This window comes from Bufo gargarizans, unplaced genomic scaffold, assembly GCF_014858855.1.
Source record: "Bufo gargarizans isolate SCDJY-AF-19 unplaced genomic scaffold, ASM1485885v1 original_scaffold_1292_pilon, whole genome shotgun sequence".
Taxonomy (NCBI): Eukaryota; Metazoa; Chordata; class Amphibia; order Anura; family Bufonidae; genus Bufo; species Bufo gargarizans.
Genome location: NW_025334297.1, coordinates 34,007 through 53,582, shown reverse-complemented (window position 1 = coordinate 53,582; position 19,576 = coordinate 34,007). Strand labels below are relative to the sequence as shown.

The following is a 19,576-nucleotide window of genomic DNA, read 5'->3' as shown; positions in this document are numbered from 1 at the left end:
GCATAAGCGCGACGCGCGTTGTGATGACGTGATGTAATGATGTGAGTAAATACAAGACGTCTAGGCGACGCATGCATAGAATAATCTGCCAGGATCCAGAGTACAGCGCATATGGGGCGATATTTACGCCTGCGCCATGGTTGAAATAGAGCACTGCGCAGGTGCGTCGCCTCCACTGTTTACGCCGTAACCAAGAATACGCTGCTAATTTACTAGGCATCATAGTTTTCATGCTACCATAAGTGACATACAGAAAGGTTCCACAGTATAAATAATATGGATATGGGGACAATTTCCACCAACTGTGGACCTATATAGAACATAAAGCGGTCACAATAGAGATATACATGTGGTCCATGTAATACGGGCATATTGATGTATAGGCACCATATAGGTGTGCATCTGTGGGCAACGGGCTATATGTCCACACCATGCACATCCAAGCAACCCCGATATGGGTATATATTAATTAGTTAGATATATTTCTGGCAGTTTTGATGTTTCAATTTCATGGCAGTGGCTAGAAAAGTGACCCAAAGCGGATGGTACGCGCCACACTAAGTGGACCCCAATTATGAAAAAGGGGGAGGAGGGGAGAATGTATTTTTGTGGGAAATCTTCATTTAGAGCGACACTACAGAAAACAGCCAAAGAGGAGGTGTTCATTCAGGCCTCTAGGGAATACCGTGTCAAGTTGGAAAGTCCAGCGTGCTTCCCGCTGTAGTAAGAGACGGTCCCAATCGCCACCACGTGTAGGTGGTAGGATTTTGTCAATGCCTACAGCTTTAATGCAGCTGGAATCCCCAGCGTGGTTGTCATTCACGACGTGCCGAGCCACTGGTCTGTCACTGGCCTAAAGTGAAATTGTTATCCACTGACCGCCTAATATTCCTCCAGCCACATAATCACTTGATCTTTTCTGTCAGGTGAATGCCTAATGTTTGGGGCCTGTACTCCCGTGGCCTAAAATAATTTTTTTCTAGGCTCCAGCAGGGCACATTTTGAGAGTTTCCTTAAGACGCATAAAAATTGCCCCTGATTAAAGGGAGTCTAGATACTAGAAGTGCACAAATAGTCCCACAACATGGACAATGACATACCAGAGGGGGATCAATGGCAAAAATTCCCACAAAAATTATGTATTTTAAAGGGAGTCTGTCCCCTCCATATGGCCATATACAGTGCTTACATGGCTCTGTAGCACACCTATGCAGGATTGTACTGGTACCTTTGTTCTTTTCTTTAGACTTGCACCAGCAGGAAAAAGTTTAATTCATATGCAAATGAGCACTCGCTAGTGCCCAGGGGCGGCGTTCAGTGTGTAAGTGCCCAGGCTGCTCTGCCTTCTTTTCACTTTACTCCTCCCCAGTCTGCCTTTGCCCGCCCTCCAAGTCCAGACCTATCGATGAGGCAAGAGACTTGGAGGGCGGGCAAAGGCAGAGGCTGGGGAGGAGTAAAGTGAAAGAAGGCAGAGCAGCCTGGGCACCAACACACTGAACTCCTCCCCTGGGCACTTGCGGGTGCTCATTTGCATATGAATTAAACTTCGTTTTTCCTGCTGGTGCAAGATAAAAGAAAAGAACAAAGGTACCATTACAATCCTGTATAGGTGTGCTACAGAGCCATGTAAGCACTGTATATGGCCATATGGAGGTGACAGACTCCCTTTAAAATACATAATTTTTGTGGGAATTTTTGCCATTGATCCCCCTCTGGTATGTCATTGTCCATGTTGTGGGACTATTTGTGCACTTCTAGTATTTGGTGGCTGCAAATATGACCTGAAGGTTTTTCAGGTTTGCCTGCCATTAAAGTTAATGGGGCCCGCCGTGATCGCGCAGTCCGCAAACATTTGATCGCGAACGTGCGTTCGCGAAACGTTACGGCCGATGTTCGTCCATCACTACCTGCAACCTCTAACGGCAGTGTCATAGCATCCTTACACAAGGTGTTCTGTGGAGCTATAAGCAAATAGTTCAAATCTGCCATTGTCACCAGTTCCCGAGCTGACCATAATAGTAGCAGATCTGGCCCTGGCAGTGCTTTGGGAGATTGACTGTACCTTGCCGCTGTTCTTTATTGCTGCCACCACTCTCTTTCTCAGATGTTACTTCCTACTCAGCACACTGATCCTGCTCCCAGGTCCTGTCCAGCACATAATCATTATCATGTTCCTCACACTCTCTGCCACTGCTATTAGATTGTGTTATGTCATCATGTGCTCTTTGGCCCTCATCCCGATTTTCAGAAGAAAAATTGTCTCATTGCGAACAAGCCTAAAGAAAAAAATCTCCCTTTGAGTAGCAGCAGTGCAGTGTGAGTGTGGAAAGGGTAGGGTATTAGAGGCATGTGGCCGCAATAGTAGGGAGCAGAAGCAGCATAACATAGATCATGGCGCACAGCTATCTATGGGTGGAAGTAGTAATAGTAGTAGTAGTAGTGTAGAAGTAGTAGTGGTAGATGCTTTTCTTTGATAGTGATGGCAGTAGAGGATTAGCAGCGAGGAGCAGCAGCAGAGCCATATGGTACATGGTGGAAGGCAACAGCAGCCTTATGGAAGATGAAGGTTGGCAGGTCGCAGCAATGGCATGATGGAGGCTGTATCCCCCCCAGGCCCTGAAAACCCTCTCCGAGATGGAGACACTGGAGACTAGGCAAGAAAAGAGAAATAGAGCATGCTGTGCCAGTTCAGGCCACTGTTCCAGTCTAGTATGAACCTACAAAAAAACGAGTCTTTAAATGGCCAAATGTATAAAAATAAACTTTATTAAATTAATCGCAATAATATAAAAAGATGAAAAACACAACCACTGAAGTGCTTTACTCCCTGAGGTACGCAGGGTAAATGTATAAATATATCACATATAAAAAAGGCTATGTTGGGTCAGTATAAACACCTCAATGTATACCGTTTTCAGACGTATGTATGGGTCATGAATTTAAAGTGCCTAGTGCCAAATACAAATTAGAGTAACTATGTATTGCAATCTGTTTGCGAACTTGATTAGAATTACTATTTACTGCCTGAGAAGAACGCTTAGAATGTTCATTTATTCTGATAAAGGTTAAAATGTTGTGGCTACCCGCCAACAATACAAATCAGGCCAGGTGCAATGAAGCGGTGGCCTGTTTGTATAATATACAGCCACTGGCTTCACTAGTACCAATAATACTGGAATTAATATCCACCAGGATAACTGCTCTCAGAATACATACACTTGATGTTTGTAATGTGTATCAAGGGATAATAGGTCAGTCAGAGCTAATGACAGCACTCACAAAGGGAGGGGGTGATTGCTTAAATGTGCGTTTGTAGCTAGCAAACATACCCCAAACAGCTGTCACACTCTGGGACCTAGTATTAGGCTCTTATGTGCATAGTCCCTGCCTAATTTCTTATGCTGACCAATAGGAGCAGTCTATTATCAGAAGCAGAGTTAATTAGCTCCCATTGCGTCTAGCCTGTGAATTTTTGGCGTGACTGCATCTGGGAGAAACAGGAAATAGCGCTGCACGCTGGAGGAGCCACTCGTGGAGCTGAGTAATCGCACAGCCTCAGGCTCTATGACGGCCGTACACAAATTACCCAGATATGTCATAAGTCTGAAAGAAAATTACAAATACCCCTCACAAAGACAGAAAAGTAAAATCATACAGTGAGACAAAGCTTACCCATGCTGGTACTGACAACCTCAGGAGGACCGCACACCCCGACGTGCATTTTGGCAAAACACCTTCTTCTAGGGGTCAGTCTAGATGCCTTCTGTTCCAGTCTAGATGCCCAGAAATCCATGGGGCCAGGAAATGGGGTATGCACCAGAGACTGGCCAAAGTTTAGGTAGGCAAAAAACTGGGTGTGGAGGTGGGAGCTGTCGGCTTGCTGAATGGCCTCAGCCTGGCGTGGCACGTGGAAAAACTGCTCCATGATGTTGAGGAGAATGAACTGGCTGCTTCTGCTGCTTGTGATGGCGGAAGGGGAGTGATTCTCAGTGGATGGAGAGGGGACTCCTTTTCAGACACGTTGGCAGCAGGAGTCTGCTTGCCATAAACTGTGTACGTACCAGGTCACCATTCTGGAGTGAGCCATCCACCATGCACGTCACATCTTGCGCTCTCAGGATGCCGGCACATGCCTCCGTAGTGTGGGCTTTTTTTTTAACATATCAGCTGCTGACAATAGTGTTACCATCTGTGCTGTAAACGCATAAATTGCGGAAATCCCAACACTCACCTAGGGATGACCGCCTTAAGAAAACACCTGGCTTCCCATCACCGAGCCCAGTGGGAACAACGCCGTCAGAACCCACAAAGCCACACTCCCTATGCTCCACGTCCTGCCTCTCCTCCCTCTCCTTTTCCTCTCTCCTTCCATTTGTCCTCCACTCCACCTTCTACCGTGCCGTCATCGCGTTCATCTGTCACAAGGCAGGCTTTCGTGGCCCAAATGTTCGAGCGTAAAAAGTGGATGACGCCGGATAACCCTCTTGCACAACGGCTGACCGCTGGCTTGTCGGAACTGCTAGCCTGCTAACTACTGCCTTTAGAAAATTTGTGGCTATTGGCACACAGCAATGGAAGGTCCCCAGAAGTAAATTTTTCTCCCAGAAGGGCATCCCAGAGCTATATGGCCACGTTCAGCGGCAAGTAAATATATCTATGGCACACAGTGTTGGTGCCAAGATACATCTGACCACAGACACGTGGTCTAGCAAACATGGGCAGGGAAGGTACATAACTTTTACTGCCCACTGTGTAAACCTTCTGACGGCCATCAAGCATGTAACCTGTGACACCTGTGTGGATGCCTCCTACTCCATCCTCCATCTCCTCCTCGGCTGACTCCTCCTCCGCCTCTTCCGCTGCACCCCCAAGCTGCCCAGAACCTATTTGACGTGCCAGGTGAGATGTTGCCATGCTGTGCTGCGGCTGTTGTGCCTGGAAGCCAGGAGCCTCACCAGTCCTGCACTGATTTCAGCTCTGCGGTCACAGGCCTATCAGTGGCTAACCCCGTTCAATTTGACAGTTGGTAAAGTGGTGTGCGACAACGGTGCCAAACTGCTGATCGCGCTGAAACAGGGCAAAATGACACGTGCCGTGCATTGCACACGCCCTGAACTTAGTCGTGCAGCGATTCATTGCCAAATACCCCGGGGTCCAGGATATCTTGCGGCAGGCCAGGAAAATCTCTGACCATTTTAGAAGATCTTACACGGCTATGGCTCGCCTTGCTGACATTCAGCGACGACACCACCTGCCCTTCAGACGTCTGATTTGTGACAGCCAACGCGCTGGAACTCTACCTTGCATATGCTTGATAGGCTGCTGCAGCAGCAACGTGCCATTAACCACTTCAGCCCCCCTAGCTTAAACACCCTTAATGACCAGACCACGTTTTACAATTCTGCACTACACTACTTTCACCGTTTATCGCTCGGTCATGCAACTTACCACCCAAATGCATTTTACCTCCTTTTCTTCTCACTAATAGAGCTTTCATTTGGTTGTATTTCATTGCTGCTGACATTTTTACTTTTTTTGTTATTAATCAAAATTTACCGAAATTTTTGCAAAAAAATTACATTTTTCACTTTCAGTTGTAAAAATTTTCAAAAAAAACGACATCTATATATAAATTTTTCTCTAAATTTATTGTTCTATATGTCTTTGATAAAAAAAATGTTTGGGTAAAAAAAAATGGTTTGGGTAAAAGTTATAGCGTTTACAAACTATGGTACAAAAATGTGAATTTCCGCTTTTTGAAGCAGCTCTGACTTTCTGAGCACCTGTCATGTTTCCTGAGGTTCTACAATGCCCAGACAGTAGATAAACCCCACAAATAACCCCATTTCGGAAAGTAGACACCCTAAGGTATTCGCTGATGGGCATAGTGAGTTCATAGAACTTTTTATTTTTTGTCACAAGTTAGCAGAAAATTATGAATTTTTTTTTTTACCTTACAAAGTCTCATATTCCACTAACTTGTGACAAAAAATAAAAACTTCCATGAACTCACTATGCCCATCATGAAATACCTTGGGGTGTCTTCTTTCCAAAATGGGGTCACTTGTGGGGTAGTTATACTGCCCTGGCATTTTAGGGGCCCAAATGCGTGCGAAGTAGTTTGAAATCAAAATGTGTAAAAAATGGCCTGTGAAATCCGAAAGGTGCTCTTTGGAATGTGGGCCCCTTTGCCCACCTAGGCTGCAAAAAAGTGTCACACATGTGGTATCGCCGTACTCAGGAGAAGTTGGCGAATGTGTTTTGGGGTGTCATTTTACATATACCCATGCTGGGTGAGAAAAATATCTTGGTCAAATGCAAACTTTGTATAAAAAAATGGGAAAAGTTGTCTTTTGCCGAGATATTTATCTCATTTGGGCCCCTCAAAAGCAAGGGCAGTATAACTACCCCACAAGTGACCCCATTTTGGAAAGAAGACACCCCAAGGTATTTATAGTGCCCTGGCATTTTAGGGGCCCAAATGCGTGAGAAGTAGTTTGAAATCAAAATCTGTAAAAAATGCCCTGTGAAATCCGAAAGGTGCTCTTTGGAATGTGGGCCCATATGCCCACCTAGGCTGCAAAAAAGGGTCACACATCTGGTATCGCCGTACTCAGGAGAAGTTGGGGAATGTGTTTTGGGGTGTCTTTTTACATATACCCATGCTGGGTCAGAGAAATATCTCGGCAAAAGACAACTTTTCCCATTTTTTTATACAAAGTTGGCATTTGACCAAGATATTTATCTCACCCAGCATGGGCATTTTAGGGGCCCTAAAGCGTGAGAAGAAGTCTGGAATATAAATGTCTAAAAAAATTTACGCATTTGGATTCCGTGAGTTCATGTGAGATTTTATTTTTTGACACAAGTTAGTGGAATATGAGACTTTGTAAGAAAAAAATATATATAAAAAAAAATATATAAAAAAAAAATAATTCCGCTAACTTGTGCCAAAAAAAGCCTTACAGGGGGGTGATCAATGACAGGGAAGTGATCAGGGAGTCTATATGGGGTGATCACCCCCCTGTCATTGATCACCCCCCTGTAAGGCTCCATTCAGACGTCCGTATGTGTTTTGCGGATCCGATCCATGGATGCGTGGATCCGTAAAACACATACGGACGTGTGAATGGAGCATTACAGGGGGGTGATCATCCCATATAGACTCCCTGATCACCCCTCTGTAAGGCTCTATTCAGACGTCCGTATGTGTTTTGCGGATCCGATCCATGGATGCGTGGATCCATAAAACACATACGGACGTGTGAATGGAGCATTACAGGGGGGTGATCATCCCATATAGACTCCCTGATCACCCCTTTGTAAGGCTCTATTCAGACGTCTGTATGTGTTTTGCGGATCCGATCCATGGATGCGTGGATCCATAAAATACATACGGACATCTGAATGGAGCCTTACAGGGGGGGGTGATCAATGACAGGGGGGTCATCAGGGAGTCTATATGGGGTGATCAGGGGTTAATAAGGGGTTAATAAGTGACCGGGGGGGGGGGGGTGTAGTGTAGTGTGGTGCTTGGTGCTACTTATTACAGAGCTACCTGTGTCCTCTGGTGGTCGATCCAAGCAAAAGGGACCACCAGAGGAGCAGGTAGCAGGTATATTAGAAGCTGTTATCAAAACAGTGTCTAATATACCTGTTAGGGGTTAAAAAAATCGCATCTACAGCCTGCCAGCGAACGATCGCCGCTGGCAGGCTGTAGATCCACTCGCTTACCTTCCGATCCTGTGAACGCGCACGCCTGTTCACAGGAAATCTCGCCTCTCGTGAGAGGACGTGCCGGCGCCTCCACTCGGAATAACAGGGCCGCCGCCAGGACGCAATCCTGCGTACGGCAGTCCTGAGGCGGTTAACAACTACCTGTACGAACTCTGCAGCAGGACAGGTTTTTGGGAGCTTGGTTTCTTTTCACCGCGCCCGTGGCTGCTTATGCACGACGCATGCAGACTTCTGCGGCCATTTGATGAGATCACCAAACTGATCAGTCTCAGCCAAGACGCCATCAGTGACATTGTACCTTACGCCTTCTTTCTGTAGCGTGCATTGCGTTGTGCCATTGATCAAGCCATCGAGGAGCAGGAGCTTGAAGATGAGGAAGTCGCAATGCTGAATTAAATCCCGGGGGGGTACTCCATCCGATACAAGTCAGCAGGAGTCTGAAGAGGAGTCAAAGGAGGATGGTGGCTGGGGTAGGAGGAGGAGCAAGAAGGTCAGGCTTTGAGGGAGACTTTAAACTTTTCGGGGATCCCTGGTATTGTCCGTAGTTGGGGGGAGGAGACTGAGCATGACTTTCTCCTGGGCAATGAGCAGGAGCCAGGGCGCTCCACCGCTTCCAATTTAGTGCAAATAGGGCCTTCATGCTCCAGTGTTTGAAGAGGGACCCCCGTATAAAAAGCATAAAGGGCAAGGACCATTACTGGGTGGCAACGTACTTAGACCCCCACTACAAACACATAATTGCGGACATGTTACCAGCATCACAGAGGGCTGACAGAATGCAGCATTTCCAGGCCTTGCTGCGAGAGATGCTGCATTCTGCTGTTGCAGGCGCTGCCAGAGGAATTTTCACCCACAGCTAAACAACAAGTGCGGGCACCAATCCTACCGCGCCTGCAAGAAGAGGGCGGTTTAAAGATGTGTTGGTCAGTTCGAATATGAGATCATTCTTGCTTCCAACCCATCGACAGCCGCCCTCCGGATCCAGCCTTAGGGAACGCCTAGACCGACAGGTGTCCAACTACATTGGGTTAACGACCGATGTGGACGCTCTGGGTGGGCAGGCTTGACCTGTGGCCAGAGCTGGCACAATTTTCCATGGAACTCTTGGCTTGCCCCTCGTCGAGTGTCCTGTCAGAAAGGACATTCAGCGCTGCAGGGGGAATCGTGACTGATAAGCACGCAGGTTGGGGCCGCAGGCATTAATGTTACCTGGTCTTTACAAGAGCGCGCCTCTCTTTTAAAGCGTTGCGTCCGCATGTCCGCGCGACATGCGCTGCAGTGACGTCAGCTGTTACCTGGTATGGCGGCGGCCTGTGATGACGTTTGCCCTCACATAATGCAAGCGATGCAAACGTAATGCCCTCACGCTGTAAGAACATGGCGCGTGCGCATTAGCATAAGCGCGACGCGCGTTGTGATGACGTGATGTAATGATGTGAGTAAATACAAGACGTCTAGGCGACGCATGCATAGAATAATCTGCCAGGATCCAGAGTACAGCGCATATGGGGCGATATTTACGCCTGCGCCATGGTTGAAATAGAGCACTGCGCAGGCGCGTCGCCTCCACTGTTTATGCCGTAACCAAGGATACGCTGCTAATTTACTAGGCATCATAGTTTTCATGCTACCATAAGTGACATACAGAAAGGTTCCACAGTATAAATAATATGGATATGGGGACAATTTCCACCAACTGTGGACCTATATAGAACATAAAGCGGTCACAATAGAGATATACATATGGTCCATGTAATACGGGCATATTGATGTATAGGCACCATATAGGTGTGCATCTGTGGGCAACGGGATATATGTCCACACCATGCACATCCAAGCAACCCCGATATGGGTATATATTAATTAGTTAGATATATTTCTGGCAGTTTTGATGTTTCAATTTCATGGCAGTGGCTAGAAAAGTGACCCAAAGCGGATGGTAGGCACCACACTAAGTGGACCCCAATTATGAAAAAGGGGGAGGAGGGGAGAATGTATTTTTGTGGCAAATCTTCATTTAGAGCCACACTACAGAAAACAGCCAAAGAGGAGGTGTTCATTCAGGCCTCTAGGGAATACCGTGTCAAGTTGGAAAGTCCAGCGTGCTTCCCGCTGTAGTAAGAGATGGTCCCAATCGCCACCACGTGTAGGTGGTAGGATTTTGTCAATGCCTACAGCTTTAATGCAGCTGGAATCCCCACCGTGGTTGTCATTCACGTGCCGAGCCACTGTTGTGTCACTGGCCTACAGTAAAATTGTTTTCCAGTGACCGTCTAATGTACCTCCAGCCACATAATCACTTGTTCTTTTCTGTCAGGTGAATGCCTAATTTTTGGGGCCTATACTCCACTGGCCTACAGTAAAATTGTTTTCCAGTGACCGTCTAATGTACCTCCAGCCACATAATCACTTGTTCTTTTCTGTCAGGTGAATGCCTAATTTTTGGGGCCTATACTCCACTGGCCTACAGTAAAATTGTTTTCCAGTGACCGTCTAATGTACCTCCAGCCACATAATCACTTGTTCTTTTTTGTCCAGTGAATGAATAATTTTTAGGGCCTGAACTCCACTGGCCTGTAGTAAAATTGTTATCCACTGACCGCCTAATATTCCTCCAGCCACATAATCACTTGATCTTTTCTGTCAGGTGAATGCCTAATGTTTGGGGCCTGTACTCCCGTAGCCTAAAATAATTTTTTTCTAGGCTCCAGCAGGGCACATTTTGAGAGTTTCCTTAAGACGCATAAAAATTGCCCCTGATTAAAGGGAGTCTGTCACCTCCATATGGCCATATACAGTGCTTACATGGCTCTGTAGCACACCTATACAGGATTGTAATGGTACCTTTGTTCTTTTCTTTAGACTTGCACCAGCAGGAAAAACGAAGTTTAATTCATATGCAAATGAGCACCCGCAAGTGCCCAGGGGCGGCGTTCAGTGTGTTGGTGCCCAGGCTGCTCTGCCTTCTTTCACTTTACTCCTCCCCAGTCTCTGCCTTTGCCCGCCCTCCAAGTCCGGACCTATCGATGAGGCAAGAGACTGGGGAGGAGTAAAGAGAAAGAAGGCAGAGCAGCCTGGGCACCAACACACTGAACGCCGCTCCTGGGCACTTGCGGGTGCTCATTTGCATATGAATTAAACTTCGTTTTTCCTGCTGGTGCAAGTCTAAAGAAAAGAACAAAGGTACCGTTACTATCCTGTATAGGTGTGTTACAGAGCCATCTAAGCACTGTATATGGCCATATGGAGGTGACAGACTCCCTTCAAAATACATAATTTTTGTGGGAATTTTTGCCATTGATCCCCCTCTGGTATGTCATTGTCCATGTTGTGGGACTATTTGTGCACTTCTAGTATTTGGTGGCTGCAAATATGACCTGAAGGTTTTTCAGGTTTGCCTGCCATTAAAGTTAATGGGGCCCGCCGTGATCGCGCAGTTCGCAAACATTTGATCGCGAACGTGCGTTCGCGAAACGTTACGGCCGATGTTCGTCCATCACTACCTGCAACCTCTAACGGCAGTGTCATAGCATCCTTACACAAGTGTTCTGTGGAGCTATAAGCAAATAGTTCAAATCTGCCATTGTCACCAGTTCCCGAGCTGACCATAATAGTAGCAGATCTGGCCCTGGCAGTGCTTTGGGAGATTGACTGTACCTTGCCGCTGTTCTTTATTGCTGCCACCACTCTCTTTCTCAGATGTTACTTCCTACTCAGCACACTGATCCTGCTCCCAGGTCCTGTCCAGCACATAATCATTATCATGTTCCTCACACTCTCTGCCACTGCTATTAGATTGTGTTATGTCATCATGTGCTCTTTGGCCCTCATCCCGATTTTCAGAAGAAAAATTGTCTCATTGCAAACAAGCCTAAAGAAAAAAATCTCCCTTTTAATTGGGAGTAGCAGCAGTGCAGTGTGAGTGTGGAAAGGGTAGGGTATTAGAGGCATGTGGCCGCAATAGTAGGGAGCAGAAGCAGTATAACATAGATCATGGCGCACAGCTATCTATGGGTGGAAGTAGTAATAGTAGTAGTAGTAGTAGTGTAGAAGTAGTAGTGGTAGATGCTTTTCTTTGATAGTGATGGCAGTAGAGGATTAGCAGCGAGGAGCAGCAGCAGCAGCCATATGGTACATGGTGGAAGGCAACAGCAGCCTTATGGAAGATGAAGGTTGGCAGGTCGCAGCAATGGCATGATGGTGGCAGTGGTATGATGGAGGCTGTATCCCCCCCAGGCCCTGAAAACCCTCTCCGAGATGGAGACACTGGAGACTAGGCAAGAAAAGAGAAATAGAGCATGCTGTGCCAGTTCAGGCCACTGTTCCAGTCTAGTATGAACCTACAAAAAAACGAGTCTTTAAATGGCCAAATGTATAAAAATAAACTTTATTAAATTAATCGCAATAATATAAAAAGATGAAAAACACAACCACTGAAGTGCTTTACCACCTGAGGTACACAGGGTAAATGTATAAATATATCACATATAAAAAAGGCTATGTTGGGTCAGTATAAACACCTCAATGTATACCGTTTTCAGACGTATGTATGGATCATGAATTTAAAGTGCCTAGTGCCAAATACAAATTAGAGTAACTATGTATTGCAATCTGTTCGCGAACTTGATTAGAATTACTATTTACTGCCTGAGAAGAACGCTTAGAATGTTCATTTATTCTGATAAAGGTTAAAATGTTGTGGCTACCCGCCAACAATACAAATCAGGCCAGGTGCAATGAAGCGGTGGCCTGTTTGTATAATATACAGCCACTGGCTTCACTAGTACCAATAATACTGGAATTAATATCCACCAGGATAACTGCTCTCAGAATACATACACTTGATGTTTGTAATGTGTATCAAGGGATAATAGGTCAGTCAGAGCTAATGACAGCACTCACAAAGGGAAGGGGTGATTGCTTAAAAGCAATGGCCGGACTGAGGGGGGGCGGAGCCCCCTTTAGGGGAGGCCTCCATGACGAGGGTTTGGGTTTAGTGAGCCAGAGGTGTAGGGGGGGGGGGTGTTTAGGGTAGTGGGAGGATGCAATTAGGGTAGGAGGACAGGATAGGTTAGTTTGAGGTGGGGGGTGGAGTTAGAGGGGTTAAATAGGGTGAGAGGAGGTAGGGAGAGCGCCATTTTGGTTAGGAGAATAAGCTCGAAGCAGCGCGTACCTTGGGATGGAGCAGCTGGAGGCCATGCTTGTGGAGTTTCGGGCGGCAGCGGAGGTGAGAGGCCCGGCTTGGGCGCAAGAGCAGGTCCGGACGATGCTGAGGGGGTCGGTGGAGGCGCCCGTTATGCCTCCCCATCCGGCGTTACGGCCGCGGCGGGCCAGGCCGCCGGCGCGCCTGTCGCCATCGGCTTCCCCCCCTCGGGCTCAGCGCCGCATTAGGAGCCCCTCGCGGGACCCTCCACGTCGGGTGCCAATTGCTCCAGCTTCCTCTAGGCCCCGACGTGGGAGGAATCCTCAAAGTAGGCGGAGCCTTGGGAGTGGCCGATCGCGGCCTTCTTCACCGGCGATGGATGTCGGCGGGGGAGCGGGACCTGGCACTGCGGGCGCCTCCGTAACTCCTGGCACGGAGGCGGCCCCTCGGCGAGGGAGGCCCTCGGTTCCGTGCGGGGCTGCTGCAGGGAGGTCGGACGGCGGCAGCAGGCCTCAGGATGGCGGCAATGACGGAGGCTCCGCCCCCGGGAGTGCGGCGTTATTACCAGTTCACCCCTGCGTCCCTGGTCTGTGTGGGGCCAGGGGACTGATGGCAGTCGATCCCGGGAGCTGTTCTGAGGGGTCCTGCTGCTGTGGGCGTGCCTGCCCTGCCGGGAGGCAGGGTGAAGAGGAGCGGCGCGGCGTCTTGGCTTATCCGGGAGAGGACGTCCCAGGTCCTAGCGGGGTCAGGGGACAGCGTGATGGAGACGGCTCGTCGCAGAGATGTGAACGTCGGGAGTCTGGACTTGCGGCTGATGGGAACACAGCGCCCAGGCAGCCAGGTGAGATTTCGTCAGATTGGGTCAGTTGTTGGGGGGTTTGGCGGGTTTGGTGGCAAGTTGGGGTTTGGGCGGGGGGACTCCGTTGCAGGCGTGGGGTGTGCACGGTGTGGCTGGCGGTGCGGGTTCGTCGGGGGAGCAGCAACAGCGGGGGTTGCCGGGCGTGGGGGTGTCGGTGCAGACTCAGGCGGGGACGGATGGGGAGGAGGAGGCTGTTCGGGTGGATGATAAAGCGAAAGGAGAGGTTTATGTGTGTTTTGAGGGACCGTTGGGGGCGCATTTGAAGTCTGAGGTGCGGGAGAGGATTTGGAAGGGGGAGTATGTGGAGATTTTTTCCCTGCTCCCTCTGGAGCGCTTTAATTTGGATAGGGTGCGGAAAGAGGACGGTAAAAGGGAGGATGAGGAGAAGCGACGTTATCGGCTGATACCGCGTACGTTCGCAAATTGGTTGCAGGCGTTTGCGATATTGGCAAGTGTGATTGGGGAGAAGGCACCAGAGGCGTGTTCTGGGCTATTTTGTTATTTAGATGCAATCGGTGAGCCGTATCGGGTGTACGGGGGGGTTGCGTGGTTGCGCTATGACGAGCAATTCCGGCAGCGGAAAGCGGTGCGCCCGGAGATGCGGTGGGACCACAAGGACATCGCCTTGTGGTTGAAGGTTACGGCCCCGGTGCGTACGATGCAGCCCTTTCGGGGGGACGGAGGTAGTGGGGGGTCGGGCGGTACGGCGGTTGCCTCTTCCAGGGGACTGTGTTTTGCTTTCAACGAGGGATCCTGTCGGTTCGGCGCGAAATGTAAGTTTAAGCACGAATGTTCCGGTTGCGGAGGTGCTCATGGGGCGGCGCGGTGTTTTAAAGGGGGCAGGCAGGGTGGAGCCGGTGGTAGAGGGGGAGACGGTGCTGGTAAAGGGGGTGACGCCGGTGCGGCTGGCAGAGATGCAACCGTACTTAGATAGGTACCCCAATAGAGATGCCGCTAGTTTGTTGGGTTTTGCGGAGGGTTTTAGAATTCCGTTTGTGCCTGGTGAGGCAGTGTTGCTTAAGAAAAATTTGCGGTCGGCGAGGGAGCATCAGGAGGTGGTGGGGGAGAAGTTGAGGAAGGAGGTGTTGCTCGGGCGTATGGCGGGTCCGTTTTTGGCACCGCCTGTTAACGATTTGAGGGTCTCGCCGTTGGGGGTCGTTCCTAAGAAGGAGGCGAATAAGTTTCGGCTTATTCATCATCTGTCGTTTCCGAGGGGCTCCTCGGTCAACGATGGGATTGACCCGGCGGTTTGCTCCGTTGTATATACGTCGTTTGATGCAGCTGTGGGTTGGGTGAAGCATTTCGGGGCAGGGGCATTGATGGCGAAAACAGACATTGAGGCGGCGTTTCGGTTGTTACCGGTTCATCCGGAGTGTCAGCACTTGTTGGGGTGTTTTTGGGATGGGGGGTTCTTTGTGGATCGTTGCTTACCCATGGGGTGTTCGCTGTCGTGCGCCTACTTCGAAACGTTCAGCTCGTTTCTGGAATGGGCGGTTGTGGACTCGTCGGGTTGTGATTCGCTGATCCATTACTTGGACGATTTTTTGTGTATTGGCCCTCCAGGTTCGCGGGTGTGCGCTTTGTTGTTGGAAACGTTGGGCTCTGTTTTTGAGAAGTTTGGGGTTCCGTTGGCGGAAGGGAAGACGGTGGGGCCGGTGTCGGAATTGAGTTTTCTGGGCATAGTGATTGATTCGGTGAGGATGGAGTGTCGGTTGCCGGAGGATAAGCTGGAGGATCTGAGACGGTTGGTGGCGAGGGCGATTCGGGTGAAGAAGTTGCAGTTGAGGGAGGTTCAATCATTGTTAGGGAAGCTTAATTTCGCTTGTCGGATAATGCCCATCGGTCGAGTGTTCTGTAGGCGGTTGGCGCAGGCGACTGCGGGGGTGGTAGTTCCGCATCATTTCATCCGGTTGGGGAGGGAGCAGCGGGCGGACTTACGGGTTTGGAATTCCTTTCTGGACCAGTACAACGGTCGCTCGCTGTTTATGGGGGGAGTGGTCGAGGCTTTTGATTTTGAGTTATTCACCGATGCGGCGGGGGGTTCGGGTTTTGGGGCTTTTTGTGGCGGTCAGTGGTGTGCTGGGGTTTGGCCGGCGGCTTGGGTTGAACGGGGTTGGGTGCGGAATTTGGCTCTGTTGGAATTGTTTCCCATTGTGTTGGCGGTTTTGTTGTGGGGGGCACGTTTCCAGGATCGGAAGGTGCGTTTCCACTGTGATAATCTGGGGGTGGTCCAGGCGATTAATGGGTTGTCGGCGTCGTCGCCGTTGGTGGTGCGGCTGCTGCAGCGGTTGGTGTTGGAGTGCTTGTCGCTTAATGCCTGGGTGGTGGCGGTGCATGTGCCTGGGGTGGACAATTGTATCGCTGACGCCCTTTCTCGTTCGCAGTGGACTCGTTTTCGGCAGTTGGTTCCGGAGGCGGACGCGGTTGGTCTGGAGTGCCCGGCTTGCATGTGGGAGCTGTTGGAGGAACGTTAATGGGGCTGGTTCGGGCGTCTTTTGCTCCGGATACGTGGGACCTGTATATGAGGGCTTGGAGGGCCTGGGAGGATTGGTGTTTGGTATTGGGGGAGGGAATAGCGGAGCCTGAGCTGGCATTGTTGATGTTTTTGGGCCATGGTAGGGAGCAGGGTTGGTCGGTTAGCAAGGTGAATGGTTACATGGCAGGTTTGGCGTTCGGTTTTAAAGCGCGTAAGATGGTGGATGTTACGAAAGCTTTTCTGGTGGTGCAGGCGCTGAAGGGGTGGCGGAGAATGGGGGCTGGGGTGGATGGGAGGAGGCCGGTTTCGTTTGGGTTGTTGCTCCAGTTGGGGGGTCAGTTGAGGGGTGTTTGTAGGTCGGAGGGGGAAGCGCGGTTGTTTCGGTTAGCTTTCTCGCTGGCATTCTTTGGGGCGATGCGTGTGGGGGAGTTGGTCTGTCCTTCGGTGAGCCGGGCAGGGGGTCTGTTACGGGGGGATGTGGAGTTGTTTGCGGACAGGGTGGAATTTGTCATCCGGCGGTCAAAAACTGATAGGTTGGGGAAGGGGCGAAAAGTGGTGCTGTTCCGGATTGACGGTTGCGACATGTGCCCGGTTCAGTGCTTGCGGGAATATGGGATGGGGGTTGGGGGGATGGGGTCCCCCTTGTTGGTTCATGCGGATGGTTCTTTTTTGTCTCGATTTCAGTTCTCGGCAGTTTTTTCCAGATGTTTGAGCCGGGCTGGGTTGGATGGGGACGGGTATTCTAGCCACTCTTTTAGGATTGGGGCGGCGACGGAAGCTTCCAGATGGGGCCTAGGTGAGGATGTGATTAAGCGGATTGGACGTTGGGAGTCGGCTAGGTTTAAGTCCTATGTTCGTTTGGATCGATTGTAGGCAGAGGTGGGGTTTTGCGTGTCAGTATTTGGTTGTGGTGTTGTTCTTTTGTTTTTGTTTTTTCGTTGCAGGTGCGGCGCCCGCCTTGGTGTGGATTCTGGGGCATTCTTATGTCTTCTGGGGGGCTGTCCGGGCAGCGGTTCGGCCGGACGGTCAACAGCTTGGCTTTGCTAGAGAGTCTGCGGTGGTAAGGTGGATTGGGAGGCGGGGTATGGTGTGGAAAGGGGTGTTGCCTGAGGTTCACAGGTTTGTACGGATGGATAGGGCGCCGGATGTGTTGGTGGTCCATGCGGGGGGCAACGATTTGGCGGCCAGGCCTATCCGGGAGCTGATCAAGGAGGTGAAATGGGATTTCCTGCGGTTGTGGTCGTTGTTTCCGGGTATGGTGACGGTGTGGTCAGACATTGTTCCTAGGCAGGTGTGGAGGGAGGCGAGGTCTGTGGATGCGGTGAATAGGGCGAGGGTGAAGGTAAATAGGGCGATTTCATGGCTAGGAATGGGGCGGTGGTAGTTAGGCACAGGGAGTTGGAGGCTGGAGTGGGGGCTTTTTGGAGGTCGGATGGTGTTCATTTGAATGCTGTGGGCCTGGATATGTGGAGTTTGGCGCTGCAGGAGGGCATTGAAGTGGCCTTAAGGTTGTGGAGGAACGCCCGGAGTTGAGGTGGTCAAGTCCGGGCGTTGGTGGCGATGGGGGGGGGTCCTTGGAGTTGGTCATGGTGGAAGCTGAGGGCAATTGGGGGGGCCCCACGGTTGGGGCTGGACTCCCAGGTGGACCGAGAGGTTGTGGTGAATCGAGGGGGGGTCATTCGGTGGTGCCTTTGAGCTGGGCGTTACGGCTGGAGGCAAGAATGGCTCACCCTGGTTCGGCAGCTAGATGTTTTGGGGCTTCAAGGACCTCCCCCCATTAGGGGGGTTTTACAGTATTATGTATGTTACGTTGTATTTGTTATTTAATAAACGGCTGCTGTGGCCATTACATTTCCAGCTGGTGGTCCGTGTCTTATTGGTCATGGGAAGCTATGGTGGGGAAGTGTAATGGTGGGAAAAGGGGTGGTTAAGGGGGGCTATTAAGGTGAATGGTTGGCGAACGGGAATAGCCAATACCCTCGTCATGTGCGTTTGTCGCTAGCAAACATACCCCAAACAGCTGTCACACTCTGGGACCTAGTATTAGGCTCTTATGTGCATAGTCCCTGCCTAATTTCTTATGCTGACCAATAGGAGCAGTCTATTATCAGAAGCAGAGTTAATTAGCTCCCATTGCGTCTAGCCTGTGAATTTTTGGCGTGACTGCATCTGGGAGAAACAGGAAATAGCGCTGCACGCTGGAGGAGCCACTCGTGGAGCTGAGTAATCGCACAGCCTCCGGCTCTATGACGGCCGTACACAAATTACCCAGATATGTCATAAGTCTGAAAGAAAATTACAAATACCCCTCACAAAGACAGAAAAGTAAAATCATACAGTGAGACAAAGCTTACCCATGCTGGTACTGACAACCTCAGGAGGACCGCACACCCCGACATACATTTTGGCAAAACACCTTCTTCTAGGGGTCAGTCTAGATGCCTTCTGTTCCAGTCTAGATGCCCAGAAATCCATGGGGCCAGGAAATGGGGTATGCACCAGAGACTGTCCAAAGTTTAGGTAGGCAAAAAACTGGGCGTGGAGGTGGGAGCTGTCGGCTTGCTGAATGGCCTCAGCCTGGCGTGGCACGTGGAAAAACTGCTCCATGATGTTGAGGAGAATGAACTGGCTGCTACTGCTGCTTCTGCAGCTTGTGATGGCGGAAGGGGAGTGATTCTCAGGGGATGGAGAGGGGACTCCCTTTCAGACACGTTGGCAGCAGGAGTCTGCTTGCCATAAACTGTGTACGTACCAGGTCACCATTCTGGCCTGCGTGCCAGAGGAGCCAGTTCTTCCTGGTTCCGCCCCACACTGAGATGATGGAGTGTCCGGGCTGGTGCCATCCTCTTCATCGTACTTTCGCTCCTCTGACTCCTCCTCTTCCTCTTCCAGTGGAAGCTTCTTATCCTCTTCTTTCATGGCAGATTTCCTTTGTGTGTCCCCAACAATTATAGGGCAGACAGCAAGATTCATTAGCTGTTCTTCTTCTATCATTATCCCCTGCTGCATAAATGTCAGCGTCTGTTCTAAGATAAATTTGAGTGGGATTACGTAGTTCATGCCGCTGTTGTCCATGCTGACTAACTTTGTGGCCTCTTCAGCACCCGACAGGCATCTCAGATGAGCTGCCACTGCCTGAACTTGAAGCAACACATGCTTCCTGCTTTCTTAGTGAAATTTGGCAAAGCAGCCAAATCGAATGTTTCATAACTTCACTCATTTCACTTCACTAGTTAAACATTTAAAAAAAATAGATAAAAAAGCACCAAAATATTAAAAGTTTAAATCACACCATTTCCCAATTTTACATAGAATATATAAACAATAAAAAAACATATTCGGCATCGCCGTGTCCGAAAAT

The 19,576-nt window shown here is 49.8% G+C and overlaps 1 protein-coding gene across 1 annotated transcript in view; it reads right to left on the bottom strand.

The window, feature by feature from the left end:
- LOC122923161 (vomeronasal type-2 receptor 26-like) overlaps nt 1-19,290 on the bottom strand; it is a 113,636-nt gene extending 94,346 nt beyond the window's left edge. Inside the window, exons 1-2 of the mRNA XM_044273893.1 lie at nt 18,968-19,290; nt 18,617-18,865 (exon numbers count right to left, since the gene is read on the bottom strand). Of these exons, the coding sequence (XP_044129828.1) occupies nt 18,617-18,865; nt 18,968-19,290 (572 nt within the window). The remainder of the gene's footprint in view (nt 1-18,616; nt 18,866-18,967) is intronic.
- Between the last annotated feature and the right edge of the window lie 286 nt (nt 19,291-19,576).